A 25,551-nucleotide genomic window follows, 5' to 3' on the forward strand; every position below is an offset into this window, starting at 1 on the left:
AGTGGAAAAGAATCTGGAAAGGAATATATAAATATAAGTATAAATATAAATATAAATATAAATATAAATATAAATATAAATATAAATATAAATATATATATAACGGAATCACTTTGCTGTACACCTGAAACACAATACTGTAAATCAACTATAATTCAATTGAAAAAAAAAATCCATTAGTTATGTTTCTCTGTAAAACTCCAATACAGTAGATCTAAAGGGACTGTTTCCGGCCTCCACAATCTTCCTTTAGCACTACACATCTTGACTCTCCACACAGACTTGGGAGAATCTCCTCTATGGTTCCTGTGAGCCTCTCTTGCTAAGGGAAATTTAGGAGGAGGTAGTGGAATGAATTATAGCCCCCACCAGGATAGGTGATCGCAGGGCCTCAGCTGGTATTCATCTCCTCTCTCTCCTCCACTTCGGCAAGTCTTCATGGCTTACTTGATGGAGTAACCCAAACATTCTTGAAAGGGGCTGACCAGTAAATATGAAAAAGTTTGTGTCTCAAAACGTGTATTAATTTGTATATTATTTGTCTCATTGGTTTTAATTTTTAAGCCTTAAAATAATCATTTCAAAATAATTTTAATGCAATGTTAAAATAAGAGTGTGCAAATTAAGAAGCTCTACTAACTGAGATAAGTCCCAACTTATCACAGTTCAAACAACATACTCTTTTTAAGGCAACATATCTCTTTTGCTAATAAGGTAAAACCATCAAGATCTCAATGTCCTTATATGTTGTATCCCCTACAGCAGCAAGAATAATCATGTAAAGGGCCGAAGATCTCCTGCTTCCAACTGAATCAAATACCAGGTTGTCCCCATTCGTGAGGTTATAGAAATGAAGCTATTTGTTTGAGAAAGAGCTTTCCTTGGCAAAACAAATTAGAATCTAGCTTTTAGCTTTGTTAAACCACACAAAGAAAATTATTAAGTATAAACTCAGTTCAACAAATCTTTATTGAGCTCCCACGGGGTGCATGAATTTATAATCTATAATTTACATAAGTAGAAAAGTGTTACTTTAACCCCTTAAAATTTTTTTAAAAAAGCAAATTACAACTTCTGTATATATTTCAAGTGAATCATTTAATGTGAGTGAGGCTCAGTTTGCTATTACCATAAGTATTAACAGAAGAAAATGGGAAAAGTATAAACAGTTTCCCTTATACCAAAAGGGTCTGATGCCAGGATAAACTAGCCTGTTGGTTTAACAATAGATGATCAAAAAGGCTAGAGAATCTGGAAGTAAAAATTGGAAGCACTGTCCTCTGAAGGTTCATTCCCTTGAGGGCAGCAAAATGCTGAAAAATTAACTGGCTCAAAAATTACACTGAGAGATCAAGAAGAGGAGTCAGTCACAGCTTGGGGAAAGAAGTCTGAGAACAGATGACACTAAATGTACTTAGATTAATAATTCCAAAGTTTCCCTGGAGTTATAATAGCACTCTGAGCTAAACAAAGGGGCTATAAACTCATACTCCTTTGAACAGAGTGGTTTTAAATGATAGATTCTCCAGTGCACCAACTGTATTTTCAAGTATAATCCTAGTATTTGTACCTAGCAATACAGAAGAAAAAGCAGCAGGGAGAAAGTGTCAAGTATATAGGACATAAAAGGATTAGGCAGCCCTAGAATTCCCAGTTTGAGTCTTTTTCATCAGGAAAATCACATTCCGGCTCAGTCCAAGGTGATGCTGGAGACAGTGCTATTGATGGCTTGTGACAAGCAGGAGGCAACAGTGAAAGTATTGAACTCTGGCTTTCTTCTTTCATCTGTTAAAGAAACTCAAAATAAGGCTGTTGGTACATAAATTCAATGCATTAGTTTTGTTAGCAATAAACAACTTAAAGAAATCATCTTAAAAGTGTTTAAGTTGTTTTTAGGTATTTTCATTTAAAAATGCCTTTGATTCTGGTCATCTGAAAACAAGAGGTAACAGCCAAATAAACTGATTTTATCAGAATTATTTTGCCCTTTCACCACTTCCAGCCAACATAGAAGAATAAAATGTCTCTAAATTAATCAAAATATAAACTGAGGATACAGTAACACCTGATGATATTCTGTTTTTACTCATCTTGTCTTGCAGAATGGAAATAGTTTAGAAAATCTATAATTGAACTACAAAAAACATCTTCTTATTTTTAACTTTACCTTGTAAGAAAGTTATTATTAAGGATCTTGGTAACCAAACTGTCCCATTAAGCCAATGAAATGACATACTTTTAAATAGTATTAAAAAATATCTATAGACACCAGAAGATAGATCAGCTCACCTGTTTGAAGAAAACATGGGACAATAAACTGCTTGCTGATGGCCTGAAATTTTTTTGAAAAAATTATCAAAAATTAGAATGTAGACCTTTTTGGTATAAATATATATTAGAACTTATGTAAGTTTAGAGTTATAAAACTCAATACACAACAATTAAAAGGAAAAAGAACGTTATGTCAGGAAGCCCAGTTCTTAGCTTCAACCTTGACTAAAGGGAAGAATTAACTCTAGTGATATCCTTCAATTAGTCTAGGACTTTACATTTATTAGGCACTTTTATAGGCATTAAGGGGCTAAAAAAAGATTAAAAAGACACAAACCTTATTTCCAAAATACCAACACTAATAGTTATCTATGATAATAATTATTGTAATAGCAGCAACTAACACTCTTGTACTGCCTGGAAGTGTCTAAAGTGCCTTAGACAAATGCAGCAATTAATGTCCAGAAAGATTAACTGATCTTGACAAGGTGATTTGGTTAGGAAGCGAAACTGTGGAGACGAAAGCCCGTGTCTTCCGGCTTCATATCCTGTATCCTCTCCACGTGCTCACTGCCTCTATTTGATTTTAACACTGATGTTTTCTGGGCTAGACTATAGTATCTTGATGAAAAGACTGATAAAAGATTTGAATTTGGCAGGAAGGAAATACCACAAAACTTCCATACAATACAAAACACGGATAATTTATGGTTTAGAAGAGACCAGTATTACCTTTTCTCAGGATCTTGCTGCAAACAGAGCTGAACCAAGCTGAGGAAGGCAGGAGAGAATGTCCTTGAGGATGGCGTTTGCAATCTGTCACTATTTACTGTGTGAGTTCCACTGGAGATGTGTACACTTTCTCCAATCCCAGAGTCTACACCTGATCGGGAATTTTTCATTCTAGACTCTGATTGAGGGAAAATACTGATATCCAAAGGGCTATAAGGAGGACCTTTCAGTTTCTGTAACAACATCTAAAAGAAAGAAAAATTTCCTTCAACCCCTTCAAAACAACAACAGTAGGATCCTAGGAGTCTACAGCAAAGATGTTTAAAAGAAATTTTCTAGAATGTACGGGATCTCATGAAGGGAAAAGTTCAGAGATTTTAGCAGCATTTACCTGAGTCCTGTGCATGTCCTGGAAAGGTACCTGCCCACTGGCCAATTCACATGCTGTAATCCCAACACTGTAAATATCTGACTTTACATTATATCCATGTAAATCCTGCAGAACAATTAATTTGAAGTCCTTTAGTGTAAATAACTTAAAAAGCTATATACATGTGCTTTTTGATAAAGGATGGTGAATAATAATGAAAAAGACTCATGAGAAATCAAGATATACCTAACATATGGTATACATTTAAAAGTTCCTAACAAGAAAGAATTAAAAAGTCTTGCAGTAGGCCTTTCATCAGTCCAAATATAAGGACACAACTGTCCTTTAGTCAAGCTCAGAAGACACTCAAGACGCACAGACAACCCAATGCAATGGCCACACCTGACCTGTCTCAGTAGTTCGGGACTCAGCCACGGCTGAACTGATGTGCTGAACTGTGGGAAATCATACACAGCCCTATGCCTCTGTCCATGCTTAACCAAACTATGCAGATGGGACAGGCCAGAGAGGGTCACTAGGCCATCACCAGAAATGAGGATATGGCTGGCTTTAATACTCCTAGAACAAAAAGAAACAATTCTAAATACTAGGAAATTGGCCAATGAAGAAAGAATAAAAATCTGGTCAGAATAAATCCATGTATTCTCTTGGAAATTCAATACTCTTTATAAAATAATACTTGATGCATAAGGTTAGAATTTAAATACAATATTATCCAATAAAAGGCAGCCTCTTGTAGTATTCACAAAATTTATCAATATATGTCTAATATAAAAATTTTCTTTGTCAAATAAATTATAAAAGAGACTTGTTTTTCATCCAAAGCACAGAATTTGGAAACTAATAGAGCAGGACGGCAAAATAATCTGATAAAGTATAATAAAACCTTGATCAATTAGAATACAGTGTTAGAAATCCTCAGTTAACCAGACTGCTGCTAAGAAACAATAAACAGTAAGAAAAAAAGCTTTAAGGAGGTTGAAACAAACAATAAAAAAAAAAAATCTTATTTAAAAGTAACTTAAAAAGGAAAGCGAAGTCCCAATGTTTCTTAGAGCAGCACTGTTTTTAACATTCAGCCAATTAATTCTAAATCTACAGTTTGGTAACCAGAGAACTGATATTTAGTATGATAATTTCAAGGTGCTGCAAAATATTTAAGAAATCAGAGAAAGGTTTAGTTACAATTTGTACATGATACAAACATGACATAAAGCTGAAAAGCAGATAAAGAAGATCTTTATTTGCTTAAGGAAAAAAAAAAAAAAACCACAAGTGCTAACTCGTATTCCACTACCTAGTTTATACCGCAAGCAGACAGGTTTCTGTATCCCTCATTATTGAGGCTTGAGCTCCATGAGGGCAGGCACTCCGTCCTAGCACTGAGCATACACCTGGCACACAGGAGGTGGTCTGAACACTCCCAGTGAATGAACTATAAAACATCAGCATCTACTGTACCTGTTGGCCCCTTTATCCCTCAATTTTCATGTGAGTTTCCTATCCTTCCATTCTAACATTCAACTGCTCCTTCCTAAAAGCTTCCTAAAAGATTTCTTCCTCTCAAATTCTTTCATTTCATAAAATACAAATAAGTATATACCTGTGAATACAGCCATTTTGGTGCAGATAGTTCAACCCTCTTACTGCTCCAAAGAGAATGTTTCTTATTAAAGTTTCACTCATTCCTTCAGGAAAGTAAGTTCTCAAGAGTTGACTTGCTGAACCTAAAAAGAAACCCCTGAAATCCTTAAATGAACACTGAAAGTGATTTTGCTTCTAGCCATGTTTTAAATGTTCTTTTCAACCATAAACCACACACCTCTTACATTTTAGAGTCTAACTACTTTCCTATACAAAGGTAATTTTCCTTCAAGAATCCTTAAAAAGACTTTCTAACGACACACTAGAGATTACGAAGGTGAATTAACGATCTTCAATATTACTGAAAAAACATACTGTGTGAATATGTATGTTTTAAATCCTGAGGCAATTCACAAAAGCTATCCTAAAGATCAAAGCTCTAGAATCCATTCATTTATTTATTCAACAGCTATGGAACACCACTTTGTGCTAGGTGTTCTATAAGCACCTGGGGACGCCAAAATGAAAAATACATACACGATCCTGCCCTCAAGAGGCTCAAGTCCAGCGCAGGAGACAGGTACACACACAGATGTTCACAATACAGTGAAATAAGTGTACCGTGTAGAGAAACGGGGATAGGCATGGTGTGCACAAGTGGAAAACTACTTCTGCTTTGAAGAGTAATAGTAGCTCTCCATTAAGAGAGGAGAAAGAAACTGAAGGGAAAAGACAGCTTGTTCAAAGGCATGGACTTCAAGGAGAAGCAATCAGTGGCGGTTTCACTGATCATCAGACCCATTCTACTTTTTTTCCCAAAAACTAAAATTCAACATAAACCAGATATAGAAATGCATCATGAAATCTAGAGCAGGCCATCCAGTTTATAAATTAAAAGTAGTGGATCATAAATCTAACATCACACTCATAATTAAAGCATCCAGACTAAACCATGAGTTATTTTACCTAAAATGAGTTTTCTTACCATAGGCCATAAATGGAGAAATAACCCAAAGCCAACTGCCAACAGTGAAAACAGCCCAGTAAGTTGTAATATTGGGATGCCGGAAAAAGTGGGATAGAATCACTGCTTTCTGGGGTAGACAAACAAAAACAACATTTAAACACAACCTTTTTTCCTCATGATGAAGGTAACAGCAGTAGCTACAGCTAACACTCAGTGGAGCTTATTAGTACTAAGCACAGTTCTTAGTGCCGCCATCTCTTCAAATCTCACAACTGTTACACCAAGTATGTGATATTGTAATTTCCATTTTACAGAAGAGAACATTTCTAAGTGTCAGGAAACTTATCCAAGAGCACATAATTAATAAAAGAAGTGAAAGTAGGATGTGAACTTAGAAAATCTGACTCCAGAGGTCATGCTTTTAATAACTATACTATGTTCTTATGAAACATTTTAAAAATACATTAAAATATGAAGATAAAAGTCACTCTTAACACTAAATCACAGAGAGAATCACTGTTAACATTTCAGTATAATTTCTTCCAATGTTTTTCTGTGCAAAATACATGTGCACATATAAATATTTTAAAAACTGGGATAATACCAAAATAAAATCCTTACCCTCTTTGTATCAAAAATGATTAGTGACAATGAAAATGGCATTATAATATTCCTGAAATGCAATCTGTTAAAATTTGTCAACTCAGAAGCTAATTTTACCTAACTAGATGAAAAGGAAACTGTTTCTGATTTTTCTATTTCCCTAATGACTATTTGTGACTGCACTGAGTAGGGGTATTATAAATTCCAGACCAGAGTTCTAATACGATATGCATTTGAAACAACTTATAGTAGTTACCAAAGTCTGAATATATTTGTTCTTGCATGCATCTGGCTTCCAAGGATTCTTTCCAATTCTGTAATTGCATGTTTATTAGAAGAAAGAAATTCACCTTTCTCTAACAGAATATATTAATTTGGGGGAAAAAAATTCTTACAGATGTAATGTCCTTAAATAGACATTACATTAAGTGTATCTTTTTTTTTTTAAATTGTTACCTGTAAAGCTTTCAGGCGTTCTTCAGTGCAGTTTTCCAGATTTGTAATTTTTATAGTGACCAGGGTTCCTGTAGGAGTATGCCGTGCAAGATGGACAGAAGTCAAATTGTCAAATCCTCTTCCTATAATCAGATATAAAATTTGTGTTAGCAACCAAAGAAAAAAAAACTGATAATCTGGACTTCATCAAAATTAAAAATTTCTGCTCAAGAAAACACTATTAAGAAAATGAAAAGGCAAGCCACTGATTGAAAGTATTAACAATACTTCTATCTGACAAGACTTACATCCAGAGTACTATAGAAAGAACTCTTACAAATCTATAATAAATGACAAACAGCGCAATTAAAAAATAGGCAGATTAAATTGGAAATCCACAGAGAAGCCAATATGCACATGAAAAGCTGCTCAAAATAGAATGCAAATTAAAACCACAACAATATACCATTACATATCTATTATAATGGCTAATATCGTGACATGATAAAAAATTGTGATACATTCAAACAATGGGACGTTATTCAGCAATCCCCTACTCCCAGTCCCTGGCAACCACTAATGTGATTTTTGTCTGTCATGTAAATGGTACCATAAGGAAGATAGTCTTTTGTGCCTGTTTTCTTTCACTTAGTATAATGCTTCTGAGATTTTTTTTTTGACATTTTTATTGATTTATAATCATTTTACAATATTGTGTCAAATTCCAGTGTTCAGCACAATTTTTCAGTTATACATGAACATATATATATTCATTGTCACATTTTTTTCCCTGTGAGCTACCATAAGATCTTGTATAAATTTCCCTGTGCTATACAGAATAATCTTGTTTATCTATTCTACAATTTTGAAATCCCAGTCTATCCCTTCCCATCCTCCGCCCCCTTGGCAACCACAAGTTTGTATTCTATGTCTATGAGTCTATTTCTGTTTTGTATTTATGCTTTGTTTATTTGTTTGTTTGTTTTTTAGGTTCCACATATGAGCGATCTCATATGGTATTTTTCTTTCTCTTTCTGGCTTACTTCACTTAGAATGACATTCTCCAGGGACATCCATGTTGCTGCAAATGGCATTATGTTGTTGGTTTTTATGGCTGACTAGTATTCCATTGTATAAATATACCACATCTACTTTATCCAGTCATCTGTTGATGAACATTTAGGCTGTTTCCATGTTTTGGCTATTGTAAATAGTGCTGCTATGAACACTGGGGTGCAGGTGTCATTTTGAAGTAGGAGTCCTTCTGGATATAAGCCCAGGAGTGGGATTCCTGGGTCATACGGTAAGTCTATTCCTAGTCTTTTAAGGAATCTCCATACTGTTTTCCACAGTGGCTGCACCAAACTGCATTCCCACTAGCAATGTAGGAGGGTTCCCTTTTCTCCATAGCCTCTCCAGCATTTGTCATTTGTGGATTTTTGAATGACGGCCATTCTGACTGGTGTGAGATAATGCTTCTGAGATTTATCCACGTGTCAGTAGTTACTGTCTTTCTACTGAAGAGTAATAATCTATCATACAGATATACCACAATTTATTATCCATTCATAAGTCGATAGATACTTGGGTTGTTTTCAGTTTTTGGTGACTACCAATAAAATTGCCTAAAGCAGTCTTTAAGTAGACATATGTTTTCATTTCTCTTTGTAAGTGGGACTGCTGAGTCATATCTGTTTAACCTTATAAGAAGTTGCCAAGCTGTTTCTGAAAATGGCTGAATCACTTTGCATTCTCACAAGTGACATAAAAATAGTTGCTTGACATACTCACCAGCATTTGGTGTTGTCAGTTTTTAAATTAAAAACACCTAGAATGGCAACCTATTAATAGACACCTAATAAAGGTTAGTTTCCTCCCTCTCTCCACAGTCACCAAATTCTGCCACTTGTATCGTTGAAATGAAGTTAATCTGAAATTCATCCCTTCCTGCCCAGTGTCAGCATCACTGCCTTAGCTCAAGTCCTGTCCTCTTTCCCTGGATAGATGCAGTGACCTCCTCACTATGGCCTGCATTCCCAAACACAATGTACACCAAAGTTACTTCAAAAGCCTGTGCGTATGTCCCATTCAACAGAAGTTTTGATTCAGTAGGTCTGTGATGGGATATGGGTATTGTAATTTTTAAAAAGACTCAGGTGATGAGGATGATACTTCTGGTTGTAAATTACTGATCTATTATATCTTCCAGATTGCTGCCTGGAACGGCTGTCAGTTGTCCTTGTAAATTCAGCATTTTAACAAAAGAAAGGTACTATAGTGCAGCAGCTGAGAGCGTAGTACTTGCAGTCACAAAGGTTTGCTTTCATATGACTAGCTGTGTGACTACTACTTAAATTCTCAGAGCCTCAGTATTCTCATCTGAAAAATGGGAGTGGTAAAGAGGTGAAATGGAAGAATACACAATGCTATTACTATCACCATCACTATTCCACAATGCCTCTCTAATATAGAGAGGATAAATTTCAAACCTTTCCTTAAATCTTTTGAGTAATGAAGCGGTACATTGTAGGGACTGACAGATAAGACTCTGAACTTCTACGCACCCCATGTGAGGACTTTCACAATGTGTTCCAGACCTCCTTTTTCAGATTTATCTCCTACTACGGCTTACTCTCCCCTTGTTCCTGCATCTAGGCACAGAGCAACTATGTGACAGTCCCCCTCAGTCACCTACTGAATTACTTATTTTTTAACCTTTTTTGGATCGACACCATCTGAAAGTCCTTTCCAATTTGGGGGCATTTTCTACTAGAACTATTTTTAAAAAGGTCAAATCTTTTTCTCTTTTGGTCACCTTGACCCTGGCAAGGGAGGATCAATGACCTAAGCCTGGCCAACTGGAGGATGAAGTGAGTTACATAAAGAAGCAGAGGCAGTCAGAACTCACTTAAAACTTAAAAACCTCACCTAAAATCCCATTTGTAATAAAACTTCTTTCAGTTAAGTTTGGAACTCTCCAGTGGGGTTCAGTGTCTGGTGGTAAAAGTAGCCTACTAGGTAGAACACTAACCAGGCTCCTCTTACGCTGTGGCCCTGGCTATGGTTCTAGTCACGTAGTTTCTCTAGGTTTCTTCCAAGCCTATTTCTTTCGCCAATGATTCTGTGAATTAGCAAAATTGTTCCCAAAAAATGCCTTTTTTGTTTAAGTAGTCAAGATTGTTTTCTATTGTTTGTAACAAAACCCTGACTAGAATATTAGCCAACTTTTTTTCATTCTTCAGGATCCAGCCCCTTTCTGCTATCTTCTATCTTCTTTGACTCCCAGAAGAGTCAAGGTGCACAGCTGGATGTTCCATCTGCTCAGTTCCCATAATGCTTAGCACACATCTACTACACTACTTTCCAGGGCATAAAACATAGCTGTCTTCCATGTTCATATTCCCAGAGAGGATGGGAACTCCTCAAGTGTCTTACATGGCTTAATATCCCTAGCACCTAACATAGTATCTGTTTGTAGCATTTCACAGATTTTTTTTTTAACATTTTTTTATTGAGTTATAGTCATTTTACAATGTTGTGTCAAATTCCAGTGTAGAGCACAATTTTTCAGTTATACATGAACATACATATATTCATTGTCACATTTTTTCAAGTGTTTCTGAATATTCAGAGCAAATGTTACACATATATAAAGCTATAAACAATAACTCAGCCTGTTCCAAACAACTGAAAAAAGTTTCTACTATAAATGAGATTTCAGATAAATTTTTAAGTTAAAAGAAAGTAATCTTGTTAAAGGTCTGTGACTGAAAAGAGTCACATGATTTGATTTAATTCAGACAAATGATCAGACGTTTCCCACAATAAATATATAAATAATAAATATTTAGATTGTTTAGTATCTTCCTCCTCTATAAGTACTTCAGTGAAAAAAGTAAAAATTCTACAAAATAATCTTGAAAAAATCTGGGCTACTGTTTTGGGACAGACATAAAATTAATAGCTCCAATTGACTGACAATTAACATCTAGTTTTTTGCTGTGGGTAGAAACAGAAAAAGACCTCCTTACAAAATAATCTTTTTGTCATCAATTTCATTTCTAACAATGATGGGTCAATTATGTAAGACCTGGTATTATTACCTATTTCCACTTGGAGTTCATAGTGAGAAACGTTCGTGGAACAGATCACTTCACTGGCTCCAGTGGATGGATGCAACAAGGAAAGGGCTGGGTCATCAACCTGCATTGTTTTTAAAATATAAAAAGAAAATAGGTGTAAACTTTTTTGGTGCCCAATTTGGTTCCCTACTCCAGTATTATATACCGATATTGTCTCTTCAAACACACAAGGGCTCAGTAGGAAAGCAGTGAAAAGTGGCTTATGAGACTGTTTTAAGATCCAAAAAGTGTTTACAGTGGCTAATAAATGGTGCTAGTTAGAAAGCTATCAGCCTGTGAAGGGGGAAAGGGCAGGAAAAGCAGAATTACATGTAGCAAAGAATACTTTTCAGCACAATTTCCAGTAAGCATTGTTAAGAGTTGCTAAGAATGACTGTTGACTCTTCAGGGTATCTAGTAAATATATAAAGGGAAGAGACACAGGGACCTGTGAAGCATATTCTATGCATGTGCTTGCTTCAAGTGGTCGCCAGTTATAACCATTACAAATTGCAAGTGCTCAGCTAGTGGAGGTGTTAACAATCAAAGAACAATTTCCACACTGTAGCCTACTAAAAGAAGCTGAAGAAGTTTTTCACAAGATGAGATGAATTGAAACAGAGGTCAGAAAGAAAAATAAACTTTAAGAGATGGGACAACAGGATAGGGTACAGATTTCCTGAGTTAATGACCATGTACCACTATGGGGTTTCACCAGGTATTACAGTGCAATCAGAGTCCGAGGTTTGCACCAGGTCCCAGTGGCAGTGAAATAACATGCACACAGGAGAAAGAAAGGCCAACACAACTGGTGTCATATGATAGCCATGGGGATCTCCAAAAGGACACCAGTACTCCACAAGACTCTTAGGAGCCTTTACAGTCACCAGCAGGTGGTAGAAATCTTGTTACTGCCTCCAAGGTAAAGAGAAGCAAGAAGGGAGTTAGAAATGACATTACTATGTACTAGGAATTCTGCTAACTACTTTTCACATCCTTGATTCTACATGTTCCCTAAACTTTTAAGAGAGCAGAAAAAACACAATTATAAGCTCAAGACTTAAGGTGAATAAAGGTGAATATTCTGCAAAAGGGATGAAAGGCTGTAAAAAGAAATTCTACCATTGGAAATAATCCCAATGAAGAAAGAAATCTAAATAAATCAATTTGATTTCTTTAGAACAGGTAGTCTTAAACTCAGATTTAAAGAACACATATGAGAGAGAAAGACAGTATGTAACAATTTAAAACATTTTTAAAGTAATAAGCTGTCAGGAAGGCTAGAGCACAGAATGAACTGAGGCTTACAGTTCACTGCTTGAAAAAATGGCATCAGGTTACCAGATGATGGATTGAAATCAGGCTCATCAATGTCTACTTTGCTTCCATCAACTCCATTAGGGAAATCGTCTTCTTTAAACTAAAAGAACTTATATTATAATTAAGTAGATGAAGCCCAAAACAGGTTGTTTCAAATAGGTTTAAACCTTCAGCCCAAAGACTATTGCATCTAGGATATTGTTTGCAAATACAGCAGAACTCATATGAGAAACCAGAATGGAAATAGTCAAACACTGACTCAATTTTCAAAAAAAGGGAGAAAATTACAAAGGGGCAAGCTTGATGCTGTTGCCCAGTAAGGTCTGATATCAAATTACTACATAGACAAGTTATGGACACCTAAGAAGACAATACGGCAATCACAAGAAGACAGCATAGGTGTACTAAGAATAAATCATCTTTAAACTAACTTCACTTCTCTTTTTGATTTGATGACTAGTTAGAGAATTAGAAAGCAAAAATCATGGTGTCAAACTTTTCAATAATTTCCTAAAAATTCAAAAGACCTGGTTAATGAACAATCTGAAAAAAAATCATGAAAAAATTCCATTTACAATAGCATCAAAAAGAATAAAATACTTAGAAATTAACTTAACCAAGGCTGTGAAAGACTTGTACAATGAAAACTACAAAACATTGCTGAAAGAAATTTAAAAAGACACAAATGAATGTAAACACACTTAATGTTTAAAGATTGGAAGACTTAGTATTATTAAATCTCAAGGGACCACAAAAAGCAAAAACAACCTTGGAAAAAAAAGAACAAAATCAGAGAACTCATTCTTCTTACTTTCAAAACTTACTACAAAGCTACAGTAATTAAAATAGTGTGGTACTGACACAAAGACAGATATATATAAAGAGCAATAGAACAGAATAAAGAGCTCAGAAATAAACCCTCACATATATGGTCAAATGACTTTTCACAAGTGTGCCAAGACCATTCAATAGAGCAAGAACAGTATTTTTTAACAAATGGTGCTGAGAAAACTAGATATCCATGCAAAAGAATGAAGCTGGACGCTTATCTATACAAAAATTAAATCAAAATGGATGAAGGACCTGAAATTAAGAACTAAAATAATAAAACTCTTGGAAGAAAACATAGGGATGAAGCCTTATGACATTGGATTTGACAATGATTTCTTGGATATGATACCAAAGACACTGGTGACATAAGAAAAAACAGACACACTGGACTTCATGAAAATTTTAAAATCGTGTATATCAAAAGACTCTATCAACAAAGTTAAAAGGCAACACACAGAATGAAAGAAGATATTTGTAAATCATACTTCTGATAAGACATTAATACCCAAAATATAAGAGAACCAAGACTCAACAATAAAAAAACAAAAAACCCACTTTGAAAATGGGCAAAAGACTTGAATAGGTATTTCTCCACAGAACACATACATGCAGTCAATAAAAATATGAAAAGGTGCTCAACATCACTAATCACTAGGGAAATGCAGGACTTTTTTTTTTTTTTTTTTTGGTGTTGGGGAGGTAATTAGTGTTACTTATTTATTTAATGGAGATACCGGGGATTGAATCCAGGACCTCATGCATGCTAAGCACATGCTCTACCACTGAGCTATACCCTCCCCCGGGAAATGCAAATCAAAACTACAATGAGATATCACCTCACACCCTCTACGATGGCTGTTATCAAAAAGAAAATAATGAGTATTAGAGAGGATGTAGAGAAACTGGAACTCTTGTGCACTGTTGGAGGGAATGTAGAATGAATGGTACAGCCACTGTGGAAAACAGTATCGTGATTCCTCAAAAAACTTAAATAGAATTACCATATGATCCAGCAATTCCACTTCTGGGTATCTCTCTAAAAGAATTGAAATCAAGGTCTCAAGGAGGCATTTATACACCCACGTGCACAGCAGCAGTACTCACAATAGCTACAATGTGGAAGCAACTCAAGTGTCCACTAACAGATGACTGGATAAGCAAAATGTAGTATAAACATATAATGGAACATTATTCAACCTTAAAAAGTAGGGAAATTTTGCAGTATGCTGCAACACAAATGAACCTTGAGGACATTATGGTAAGTGAAAAATCTCAGTCACAAAATAACAAATATAGTACGATTCCACTTAGATTAGGTACTTAGGGTAGTCAAAAATCAAAGACAGAAAGTAGAATGGTGGTTGCCAGGAGCTTGGGAGAGAGAAGGAACCAGGAGTTATTGTTCAATGGGTACAGAGTTTCAGTTTTATGAGATGAAAAAAGTTTTTGAGATAAATGGCAGTGGTGGTTGTACGCCATTATGAATGCATTTGATGCCACTGTCTGTACTCTTAAAAATAGTTAATATGGTAAATTTTATGTTACGTGTATTATAGCACAATACCAAAAAAAAAAAAAGCAGCACTTGTGGAAGTTTCCTGAGTTCTAGGCCTCTCTTGGTAACAGCAAGGAGCCAAAAAGAGACACTTTACTTTCTAAATACTATGTCAGTTTGAAGGATAATATTTGGATGAAAACTAGGATTGGACACTATATCCTTTTGTACAAAAGGGTATGTAACTAGAAGACTAGAGTGTTAGTGAGTAAAAGTGAAATGACAAAAATGAAGACAACTGAAGATAAGATCAGGATAAATTTATAAACAGGATTAACTGAGATTACTTTATTTGCAAGGTATTTGCAAGGGAGGTTTAAGAATTATAATATAAAATAAAGATTAAGAGACTAAGGGGGGAAGATCCCAGAGAAATAGTTTTCTCAGCAAGTTTCTTTAGGTATCATTTAATATATCAGGTATTGCCCAGGGATGATAAAGATGAAAAGGACAGGATGCCTATTTTATGGGGATCATTTTATAGTTGGAGGGACATATACAATAATCACTGCAAGATGATATAGTAAATGCCATTTTATGGGAACGTTTAAGACCTGCAGGAGCATAACAGAATTAAAGGTATAAGCTCAAAGGCTTCAAAGATGTGATACTGGAACCAACTCTTTATGCATGAGGAGGAATTTTAGAGACAGAAAATGGAAAAAGGTATTTCAAGCAGAAATAAGAGACTTGGTAACAAGAAACGAAACTCAAAAATCAGACATATTCCACGTCATTTAGAGTCCTTATACTATACTAAGAAGTGTAGGCTTTATTCTACAGGCTTTAGGAACCAATGGAAATTTGAAAAGTTGGAAAGTGGCACAAACAGGCCTGTATTAGTAAAAATGCTGAATATTGATCTGAGTGGGAGAGGAGGTTATATGTGTGTCTAGGAAGCTAGAGGCAATAAGTTTACCTATAATAGTCCAGGTGAGCTATGATGAGATTTCATTAGTAGCAGGAGGGGATGGACTCCAGGGCATTTCAGAGACAGATCCATAAGAAATTAGTATATAACCAGATGTGGGGGCAGAGATAGAGGCAGTGTGAGAATAACTCCAAAGTTTCTAGTTAGAGTGATTCAGTAGACGGGTTTTCACTTGCCAAAGCAGGAAATACAAGGGGTCAGTAAAGTATGAGACAAGAATACGGTTTTACTCAAACCCTACAGCGATGCCTTTGAAAACTCTAATCAGAGGTATTCTACAGACACATCTGGTGCCCGGGAAAGAGTCGAGTTGCAGATAAAAATCTGAGAATCATTAGTCCTGCTTGATGACAGGGTCCCCTCCTGCCTTGAAGGAAAACCTCAGACAGCTCCAGGACAATCTCAAATCTGAGCAACAGAAACCACAGGAACAGGTGAGACTGCATAGGGAGAGCCTGTGAAGCAGAAGAGAAGAGGCCAACTACACACTTCTGGAGAATAGCTTAAGTAGAGGAAGAAGAAACAGTAAAATATACTGTAAAGAAAAAGAGATATAGGAGAACCAGGAATTATATTCTGCAAAATGGTATTACAGAAGGCAAAGGAGGAGTATTAATTGTACTCAACCATTTTCTTACCAAATTTTGATGAGTACTGGTTTCAGACTCTTTTTCAGGTCTGAGTGATTCAACTTGTGTTCGTGAAGTGCAGAAACAATCCTGTAAATTCAGAAATATATTAAATAAGTGAAAAAATAAGTCACAAGGTAAGTAAGGGTGGCATGTGAATACAGAAAAGTCTGTTGACCGGGTTGAGGAGCAGAGAGAAAGGGCAGCATGCACGAACTTGAACTGGAGCCAGGCTTCATATACAGTAGGGGAGAGAAGGGAGAAGCAGCTAGGTATGAAGACAAATTTCACACATGTTTTAATTTTACTTGGCACTATCTCCGATTCTTGCCCTCTACTCTGGAGGTATTAATATCAATTCATTTTTACTGGTGGTGTTAATTTTTAATCCTTTCATCATCTTTATAGTTTTCTTCTGAATATTTAGCTAAAGATTATTCTGTTATATCATTATATATCATTTTTATCTTGATCCTCAGTTTTGTTTTGTTTTTTTCCTTAAGTGTAGGAACCATGTTTATCCACATGAAAACACACATTGAGTATATTTGGAACCAATTTTGTTTCATAAGGTGATAAACATCTCTAACCAACTCAGAGCAAACTAAGAGGCTTGGTGTCACTATCATAATTCACATTTTCTTGAATTTTAACCCGTGGTTCTATTATCACATATTGTCAATAAAGAAATGTAACACCTACACATGTTAGTGGGGTAAAGCTGATGTTATCCTATTTAGGAAGGTTATGTCAAAAGAAAAGTATAAACAAATTATATGAAAGAGACTTTTAGTGATTTTCAAGCACCTCATGAACATTCATTCTTATATGAACATTAAAGTATAATATCAAATGAGTCTTTAAGATAAGTCCATCTATGTCTACTTAACACTTTGCAGTTAAAGTAATCAAACTTCCTTTCTTTTAAAATATACCAGAATTTCTCACTAATCAAACTAGTCATTTTCCCAGTTAGCCTAAATTACTGATTAAATTCCTATGGTCTGTATAACTTATTAATCTCACCACAATCATTTTACTGTTTTATGTAAAACTCGCCCCTGAGGAACAAAGCTAAACAGTATCAAGATAGCTGTAGAATTATTTCCTTTGTAAAGTTTCTATTGGTTTGTGTAGGGTGAATAAAATTTACAACAAAATAGTTTTTGAAGATACTTATTACTGTTGTTCAAATCAAAAAACCACCTGTATATTACACTTGGTATTTATATATATTTGGCAACACTTACCCTGAATCTTTCACAATAATCACGGATACCATTGTGTAGAAAAGAGTTGACAGTAGCCTAAAACAGCTCTCCTTGGAAAGGCCTGATTGCAAGGTTGACCCCTGGCTGGTATCTATGAACTCAGATTTTGGGAGGGTTCCCACCATTCCCTAATAAGAACAGATCACAGTGCCTAAACTGTTAGTGCAAATAACATGGTTTATGCTGAACATCTGCTTCCTTTCTAGGGGTCTGGAATTTTGTTAACTGCTGCACCTTTGAAAACATCATTTCTTGGCTGTCAAATAGATGGTAAAACTTGAATGGGGAAGAATCCTTCATAAGCAAAAATATTAACTTTATATCAGTTGTACAAATGTCTCATTTAGGAGAAAATTTGAATATTTTGATTCAAAGGATTCTAAATATTTCATCATTGTAGGAAGAATATAACAAAGTAAAATTACTAACAAATTAAACAAATATAAATGACCCATTATCAAATTCTATTATTTTTCAAAAAATCCATAATTATGAAATAATAGATTAAATAAGACATACTTTCACCCAAATTTGGAAGCCCCGGGAACCACACAGACCTTTGAATCTCAGAATCTTCATCTATCAAATGCCCTTTTACATCTCATCCAACGTACATATTGATATAAAACTCTTAATCTTAAGTAATCCTTTAGAGCAGGGGTCAGCAAACTATGGTCCATGAGTCAAAAATGACCCATCACTTGTTTTAGAGCATAAAGTTTCACAGAAACACAGACATTTATTTGCATCTACTTACATATTGTCTATGACTGCTTTTACAACAATAGATGAGTAATTTAACAGAGACCATATAACACACGAATACCATCTGGCTCGTTACAGAAAAAGTTTGTTGATCCCTGCTTTAGAAATTGAGGTAGATATTTCACCTCAATGTATTTTCCAGATATAAAAAGCTCTCCTTTTAAGTAGAAAAACTTTACTTTCAACATAAAGTACATGCATTCTATATTTTCCAAATAACTAACAATACAGTCTCCTAACTTCATAGTTCTGCCTCTCAGACTTGGCAAGTGATGGAGTAGACTGGCAGATACGAGTTTGAGCCCTGGCTCTAATTCTTTGCAATCGTGGGCTAAACTCCAAATGAGGATTATACCCACCTGCCCTGCCAATCATTACAATTTTAAAGACTGAAAGATAATATATGAAAATATTTCTAAATTATAAATCATCACATAAATGTACCCATCACTTATTAAAAGATCACTGCTTTAATGATTCCAGTATTCAAATACATATTATATTCTACATAAAACACAATTAAAGACGTAAAACCACTTAATCTACAGTAAATACCATAGACTTAATGAAAACAAAAACCAAGTTGATTTCTACACATCATATTATACATTGATCCAAATGTTGTCTTGTTAAGTCAAGGAGCTTACTTTTAATGCTATTTTGCTTGCCTGTAGTCAGATGGAAATTTGTAAAAGGGATTTTGAAAGATTTGAAGGATAAGGCATAGCTAATTGGATGGAAGAGTAAATGTATGAGAAATGTATGAGAAAATGTATGAGAAAAAGTGGGTATGGGACAAAGGAATAGAAGGAGTATATCAGAAAAGTACAGGAGAAGCTCTTTTTTAAAGACACAAAAACTCAATGAGAATTTAACTCATTTTTAAAGACCAAAAGTCATTCAGATCAAAATAACATCTCAGAGCATAAGAATATCCCATCAGAGTATGATAATAGAAGATACAGATTATGGCTTTGCACTAACATCTAACTACTCTGTTGACACAAAATTAGATCTGTATTTATAAACACTTACCAAAAGAGACATTGAACCGCTTTAGTTCACAGAGAGTGACAAAAATCCATCTATTCCAAAGATTTCTGCTTTATCTTCAAGACTCAGAAATATCCTACTATAAAAAACAAAAGTAAAATAACTTAGATTCACATACAAATTCCTTGAAGATCTAATTGCCATAAACCCACTGCTATTTGGGCAGCTATTCTTTGACACAAGGACTACAGACTCCTAGTAATCTAAAGAAATATCTAAGTAAATAAAGAAACCATACGCCTGTAGAAAGTCATTACACTTTTTATCCAAAACAGCCAAGTATTCATTCTACTACTGTTTAATGCATGGGTGCTGTGGGTCAGGCAGGCACTGTGCCGGGCACCAGGAACACTCACTGGTGATCAGGGCAGACAAGGCCCCTGTAGTATACGTTCCCACAAGCAGAAAGATTAGGGATGTCGTGATTAACTGAGTTTCCCGGTTCTTAGGATTTTGTTTCTTGCTTTTTCCGTGTAATATAAGTTCTTTCTTAACAGAAAAATTTTAGACTCCATTATATCATCTATTTTTCAGAAAAACTCATAAGAAACTGACACAATCTGTGAGAACTGTTAGCACTAAAGGGGTTGTCCCTGTGCCTGGTTTAATCCCAGAGGATTTGCTTTAGATGGGACAGACTATTAAGAGATAATTTTACAAGACATTTTGAGGTCAAGGCAGCAGCTGCCCCTAGTAAGGGGGGGAGAGGTTCCCCGCAAGATATATTTGCTGTCATAATTCTCTCCTGCATGCTCTTTCACTAGGTATGAATATAAATCCCTTTTTAAAAATCATACTTGAGACTGTATTTCTAAATGTATTCACAAGTACATCAGTGTGGCCTTTTACACTTGGTATCTAAAAAGCTAGTTAGGATAAAGCTTTATAAATCATTTAAATTTGTTCCATAATAGAATGGTTCCTCTGAAGCCTTTAATCTGAAAGGTTAACACTTTCTGTGAAAATCAGAAGCCGCATCTAAATGACAGAACTCAGGTTTTGAGTTAATTTAAGAATCCAACAGAGACCACTGTTACAGAGAACGCAAAAACAAAAACAAAAACAAAACCCAAAAAACCGATTTAACTCTCTTTGTGGAGCTTTAAAATTATTGTAATTTTCAAAGTGATCTTGGAAACTCATAAAATCTTAAAAATTATAGCGACACACAACTCGGTAGAATTTTCCAAACTTAGCATTCTGACTCACGCTTTCAAAAAATATTTACTAGGCGCCTACAGTGTGCCAGACTCTATACTAGGAAGGCGCTGTCACAAATTCTGATCAAGTTTTGAGGGAAAAGGCACTTGACACAACGAACCCACGAGGGAAAAACACAACGCTGACTTAAACACCTCGGACAAAACGCAGCTTGAGCATTTAATTACGTAAAAGCTTCCTTCCGAGTCCTGCTTTGGGGCACTTTGTAGCGAACTTGCAGAAGGTGGCACATAGATCCGGGGCGGGAGGGCGTCGTGTGTTTGGAAACTCTGTGGGTGGATGAGTGCCGCCAAAAGGTGAGAGCGGGGGTGGGGGTGGCGGGACCCGGGGAGGGCACCGCGGGCGGCCGGGCCCCGCGCACCTGGCACCGCCGACCCCAGCAGGCGCCGGCTGCCCCGCACGCAGGTGCCTCCGCCGCCGCGCGGCCCAGGGCTCCGGGCTGAGCCGGAGCTGCACGGGGCGCAGGGGCCGCTCGCTGTGCTGAGCCGGACTCCGCCACGGCTCCGTGGGCCGCTCGGGCACGGGGTCAGGCGGCGAGTTATAGGCTCGGGCTTCCCGAGGCGCGCAGATAGAGCCACGCTCCCTCACGTCCCCACCGGCCCCTAGCCCTTCCCCTCCCGGGCCCGGCCTCCCTTATTACCCTGGCGGCGACCACGGCCAGCAGCTCTCCTCAGGCGGCCAGCGGTGCGGGGCCCGGGGGCCCGGGGGCCCGGCCCGCCCAGGGGCAACGCGAGCGCGTAAGGCCCGCTCCCAGTGCCAACCGCGGGGCTCTGGAGAACCGCGCGACACGGACTGGGACTGTGGGCCTGGAACTCTGCCCCAGCCTCGGCAGCCCGCGGGAACGGGATTTGCCCCACACGGCCCCAGGGTCGCGGCCCCGCCTCCCTCCCCAGGTCAGCAGCGAGGGGGCGTGGCCTCCCATCTAAGGGGCGTGGTCGAGAGGAAACTACAATTCCCAGTAGGTCTTGCGTTGGGGCCGTGGAGGCTGCTGGGAGAGTGGGTCTCCTCTCTTTCCCAATTGTACGGCTGCTGTCATTGACCCGACGTCGCTGCAAAACCGAAGTCGCCAAGTGATGATGTTGTGAAGTCTCTCGCCCGTCCCTGCCACGCCCGGGCAATTACTGGCAGCGGCGGCCGCTTCGGCTGCTGCTCTCAGGCTGCCGCCGCTTTAGTCTTCTTCCTGAGAGAGCGCCGGCGGAGGACGGAGGTAGCAGGGCCATCCTGTGAGTAATCTTCCCGCGCACGACCCGAACTTGCCCTTGCCATCTTCCCTTGAAGGCAGAGGAGACTGTCCGCGCCGCGCTCCTCCGGGTCCTCGGAGGACACGCGCGGACACTGGAGCCGGAGCCGGGTACGGGAGGGCTAGATCCTCTCCGGGTCCCCACCCTGAGGTGGGAAGCGGGTTGTTTCCCAAGTGTAAGTGAGAAGTGATGGGCGTTGGGCTCTGGCCTCTGGGTGCACCCCCAGTTGCACCCCTGAGGATTGGCAGCATCCTTTCCTCTGCCGGACAGCATCCACCTGCTGTCCCATCCCTGAGCGATGAGTGGCTTTAGTGTCTGGACGTTAAACCTTAAGCTTCGGTCACCCTCTGTGATGTGAACGAGAGGAGAGGGTATTGGAAACAGCTCTTTCTATGTTGAGTTGGGCTTTTCCTGCGATTGATTTTGAACCAGACACGGCTGACGTTAGTTTCAAAAGTAAGTAATGGATATTGGCAGATGTCCCTTTAATACCAGCATAAAAATGATCTCTCAAACACTTAAAAGATTTATGAGTCATTATAATAGTGGTGAACTCAGTTACTTGCCTACGAGCCTTTTATTTAAACCTGCAGTTTCTGCGCTGGAAACTAACTTTCCACTGGGAATTCATCAAGCTAGAATGGACTATAGGAATAAAGTGAAATGGACGATTGTTTTTTAAAAAAAATCTATTTTTTTAAATTTTTTTTCCGACCTTCAAATCTTTGCTGTAGAATTAGAAATCTGAGCTACAGTGATCTCCAAATAGCATGTTAATGGTGGTGATGTGACACTTCAGGAGAAATTGTGAAGGACATTTGATGGTGAGACAGCACAGGGGTGAAAACACTTGATCATCTCAGCAGTTATTCCAGCTTTCTGTTTTTAAAATTAAGTAATGTTCAACAAGTCTCAGACATTCAGAAAACACATTCTATAGGAAAGACCATGATTTATCATTTTACAGATTCTTATTCATATGATGATAGGGGTTAGAAAGACTGATATTTGAGTCCTTTCAATCAGCCAGGCATCTCAGTTGTGAACTCCACGTACATTCCATCAGTTGTTCACTATAATAACCCTGTTGCGTAATCTGAGGCTCAAAAACTTTGCTTATGTAACAAGTGGAGATTCATACCTAGATCTAACTTATTTCAAAGTTACAAGTCACATGACTTGTACCTACTTCAGAAATGACTGACCTTAAAGGTTGGATGATCAAAAAGCATTTTCTAGCGTTATTTCCTGATATGGGATCCCACTACATACCTTGGACTTCTAGAATAAGTTCTGAACCCCTGCTTTAGTACCTTTGAACCAGTTCTCTCTGGTTGCAGTTCTCATCCTCCACAGAGCTGCTCATTAAGACCCTAAAAGCCCATTACAAATCCACTTGTTTACTTCTGTAAGCCATTATAGGATCAGCCTTTCATCTCAAAGGACTTTCCAGTTCAAAAGGTTAGTAGTTCAGTAATTGAAAATATGAGCCAAGAAGTGTTATTCCCTACTGGAAATGGTTAAAATCCATAGTCACAAAGAGTAGAAAAACTTGTATAAGATTTTTACTTCAATACACAAAATATGTTAAACACCAGTATAAGGAATGAGACAGGTGATAATATGTAATTTCATGTTCATTTCGATCTTTGTTTATATCATCTACCAGTTTTTGAACCTCTTTAGTTAACAATCCTATTAAGTTGGTAAGAAATCTGAGACATTAAGGAAATATTCACATTTAAAATAACTTAGTAATTGAAGGAACTAAAGTACTCATGATTTCCAGTCATATTTGTTTGAATCTGCAGTGATCATATAATAGGAAACATTTTATAATACTTACTATGTATTAGATCCCTGTCTAAAGGTTTTACCTATATTAACTTATCCTTGCAGTAACATTATGAGGTGTTTTTAGAGATAAGCAACTGAAGCAGAGGTTAAGTTAACATAGCCAAGGTGATTCAGCTACTAAGTGGTGGCACTGTGTGTCAAACCCAGGCAGTCTCAGAATCTTCACTCTAATATTTATTGAGCACCTACTGTGTACCAACCCTACAACTGGACGCTTTTATTATTATTAAGTCATTTATGTTTATAACTACATTATGTAGAATAGAAAGTCAGCACTTAGTGACTTGCCCAAAGTCACAGGATATGTAAATGGTAGAGCCAGGATCTGAACTCATGCTTGCCTTTCTTCAAAGTCCACATTCTTTCTTCTACTTTCTGTAAATAATCAAATCTTTAGTAAATACCTTCAATGGGATAGATGCTGTGCTGAGCGCTAGAGATTTAGTCTCTGCTCTTAAGGAATACAATCTGAAAAAGGAAAGAGACAATTGGAATAGTGTGTTAATATGATTGCAGCGTACAGAAGTACTATGGGAACAGAGACAGGGCAGTGCCATCTGCCTGGGATGGGAAGGCTAGGGCCGGTCTTGGAAAAACAAACAGGAATTAGCTTGGCCAAAGAAAAGGGGAAGGGGTTGTTGTGGGCTGAACTGTGTTTCTCCAAAATTTGTAAATTGAAGCCCTAACCCCTCTAACCTCAGAATGTGACTATATTTGGAGACAGGGTCTGTAAAGAGGTAATTAAGTTAAAACGAGGCTTTAGGATATGTTATAATCCATTCTAACTGGTATTCTTATAAGAAGAGGAACTTTGGACACAAAGAGAGACACCAGGGATGTGTGCCCAGAGGTAAAAAAAAAAAACCATGTAAGGACACATTGAGAAGGCAGCCATCTGCAAGCCTCAGGAGAAACCAAACTTGCTGACATTTTGATCTTGGACTTTCAGCCTCCAGAACTATGAGAAAATAAATTTCTTGTTGTTCAAGCTACCCAGTCTGTGGTATTTTGTTTTGGTGGCCCTAGTAAACTAATAGAGAAATGTTCTAGCAAAAGGAATGAAATACAAAAACCTTTGAGGTGTGGCTGGGTAATTAGGTTTCATGATAAGAAGTGTTGAGAAGGGAGAAGATATAGCTCAGTGGTAAAGTACGCGTTTACATGAATGAGGTCTTGGGTTCAATCCCCAGGAACTTTATTAAATAAATACATAAAAAATTTTTTTAGAAAGAAAGAAATGTTGAGAGATGAAGCTGGAGACTAGACTGGGGCCATATTAGGATGATTTTTGTATGAGATGCAAAGGATTTTAAACTTTATTCTAAGGGGGATGGAATGGATAGGATTTGTAGCAGTGGGAAAACATTAAGTCTGCATTTTAGAAAGATACTCTGTGAGCTGTGGGAGGATGGATTAAAACAGGTAAGACTGCAGGCAAGGAGATCCGTTAGGTGTCTTGTTGCCACAGGAAGCCGAACTAAATATTTTCTCAGAATATTGAAATGTCAAACTAAAACAAACCATTATTAACACAAGGAAGACTGTAAAGGGCACGGCTAACCCTTAGGGCATACAGAAGAAGTTTTAAAAAGAACTTGTATATACCTGTTTTGTACCTAGAGACTGGTTTTGCTTTTGACATTTTGCTTTCCATAAATAAATATTTACTCAGATATTACAACATATTCAGTATTTTTTCACTGCATTTAATAGGCACTTTTATGGTGCTTATGCTATTCTAAACCATTTCGTCTGACAACCTTATGAAATGTC

At 37.2% G+C, this 25,551-nt stretch overlaps 2 protein-coding genes across 4 annotated transcripts in view; one reads left to right on the forward strand and one right to left on the reverse strand.

Moving 5' to 3' along the window:
• Positions 1–951: 951 nt before the first annotated feature.
• Positions 952–21,548, reverse strand: STRADB (STE20 related adaptor beta). 2 transcript variants are annotated; one of them, XM_031451999.2, is made up of 12 exons: positions 21,321–21,548; positions 19,442–19,538; positions 16,380–16,460; positions 11,087–11,186; positions 7,005–7,126; positions 5,964–6,072; positions 4,998–5,121; positions 3,781–3,952; positions 3,395–3,499; positions 3,004–3,248; positions 2,290–2,332; positions 952–1,785 (listed from the first exon to the last, which is right to left on the reverse strand). In XM_031451999.2, the coding sequence occupies exons 2-12, from the start codon at positions 19,451–19,453 to the stop codon at positions 1,642–1,644; spliced, it is 1,257 nt and encodes a 418-aa protein (XP_031307859.1). In that variant the 5' UTR covers positions 19,454–19,538; positions 21,321–21,548; the 3' UTR covers positions 952–1,641. The 2 variants fall into 2 exon arrangements, with proteins under 2 accessions (XP_031307859.1, XP_031307861.1); XM_031452001.2 differs by having other exon boundaries at positions 1,687–1,809.
• A 167-nt stretch (positions 21,549–21,715) lies between these two features.
• The window catches only part of TRAK2 (trafficking kinesin protein 2), a 58,031-nt gene continuing 54,195 nt past the window's right edge, over positions 21,716–25,551 (forward strand). The window contains exon 1 of one of the 2 annotated variants that reach the window (XM_031451993.2): positions 21,716–21,903. The gene's annotated coding sequence lies outside the window, so the exon portion shown is untranslated. Of the gene's footprint in view, positions 22,032–25,551 lie in introns of both variants that reach the window. The other variant, XM_031451995.2, reaches the window with a different exon arrangement.

Source organism: Camelus dromedarius, chromosome 4, assembly GCF_036321535.1.
Source record: "Camelus dromedarius isolate mCamDro1 chromosome 4, mCamDro1.pat, whole genome shotgun sequence".
Taxonomy (NCBI): Eukaryota; Metazoa; Chordata; class Mammalia; order Artiodactyla; family Camelidae; genus Camelus; species Camelus dromedarius.

Coding starts and splice junctions, on each gene's coding strand:
- STRADB (XM_031451999.2), bottom strand. Junction 2,333..3,003: donor CAGCAAGATCCTGAGAAAAG/GTAATACTGGTC, acceptor AAAAAATTTCAG/GCCATCAGCAAGCAGTTTAT. Junction 1,786..2,289: donor CCCATGTTTTCTTCAAACAG/GTGAGCTGATCT, acceptor TTTCTTTAACAG/ATGAAAGAAGAAAGCCAGAG.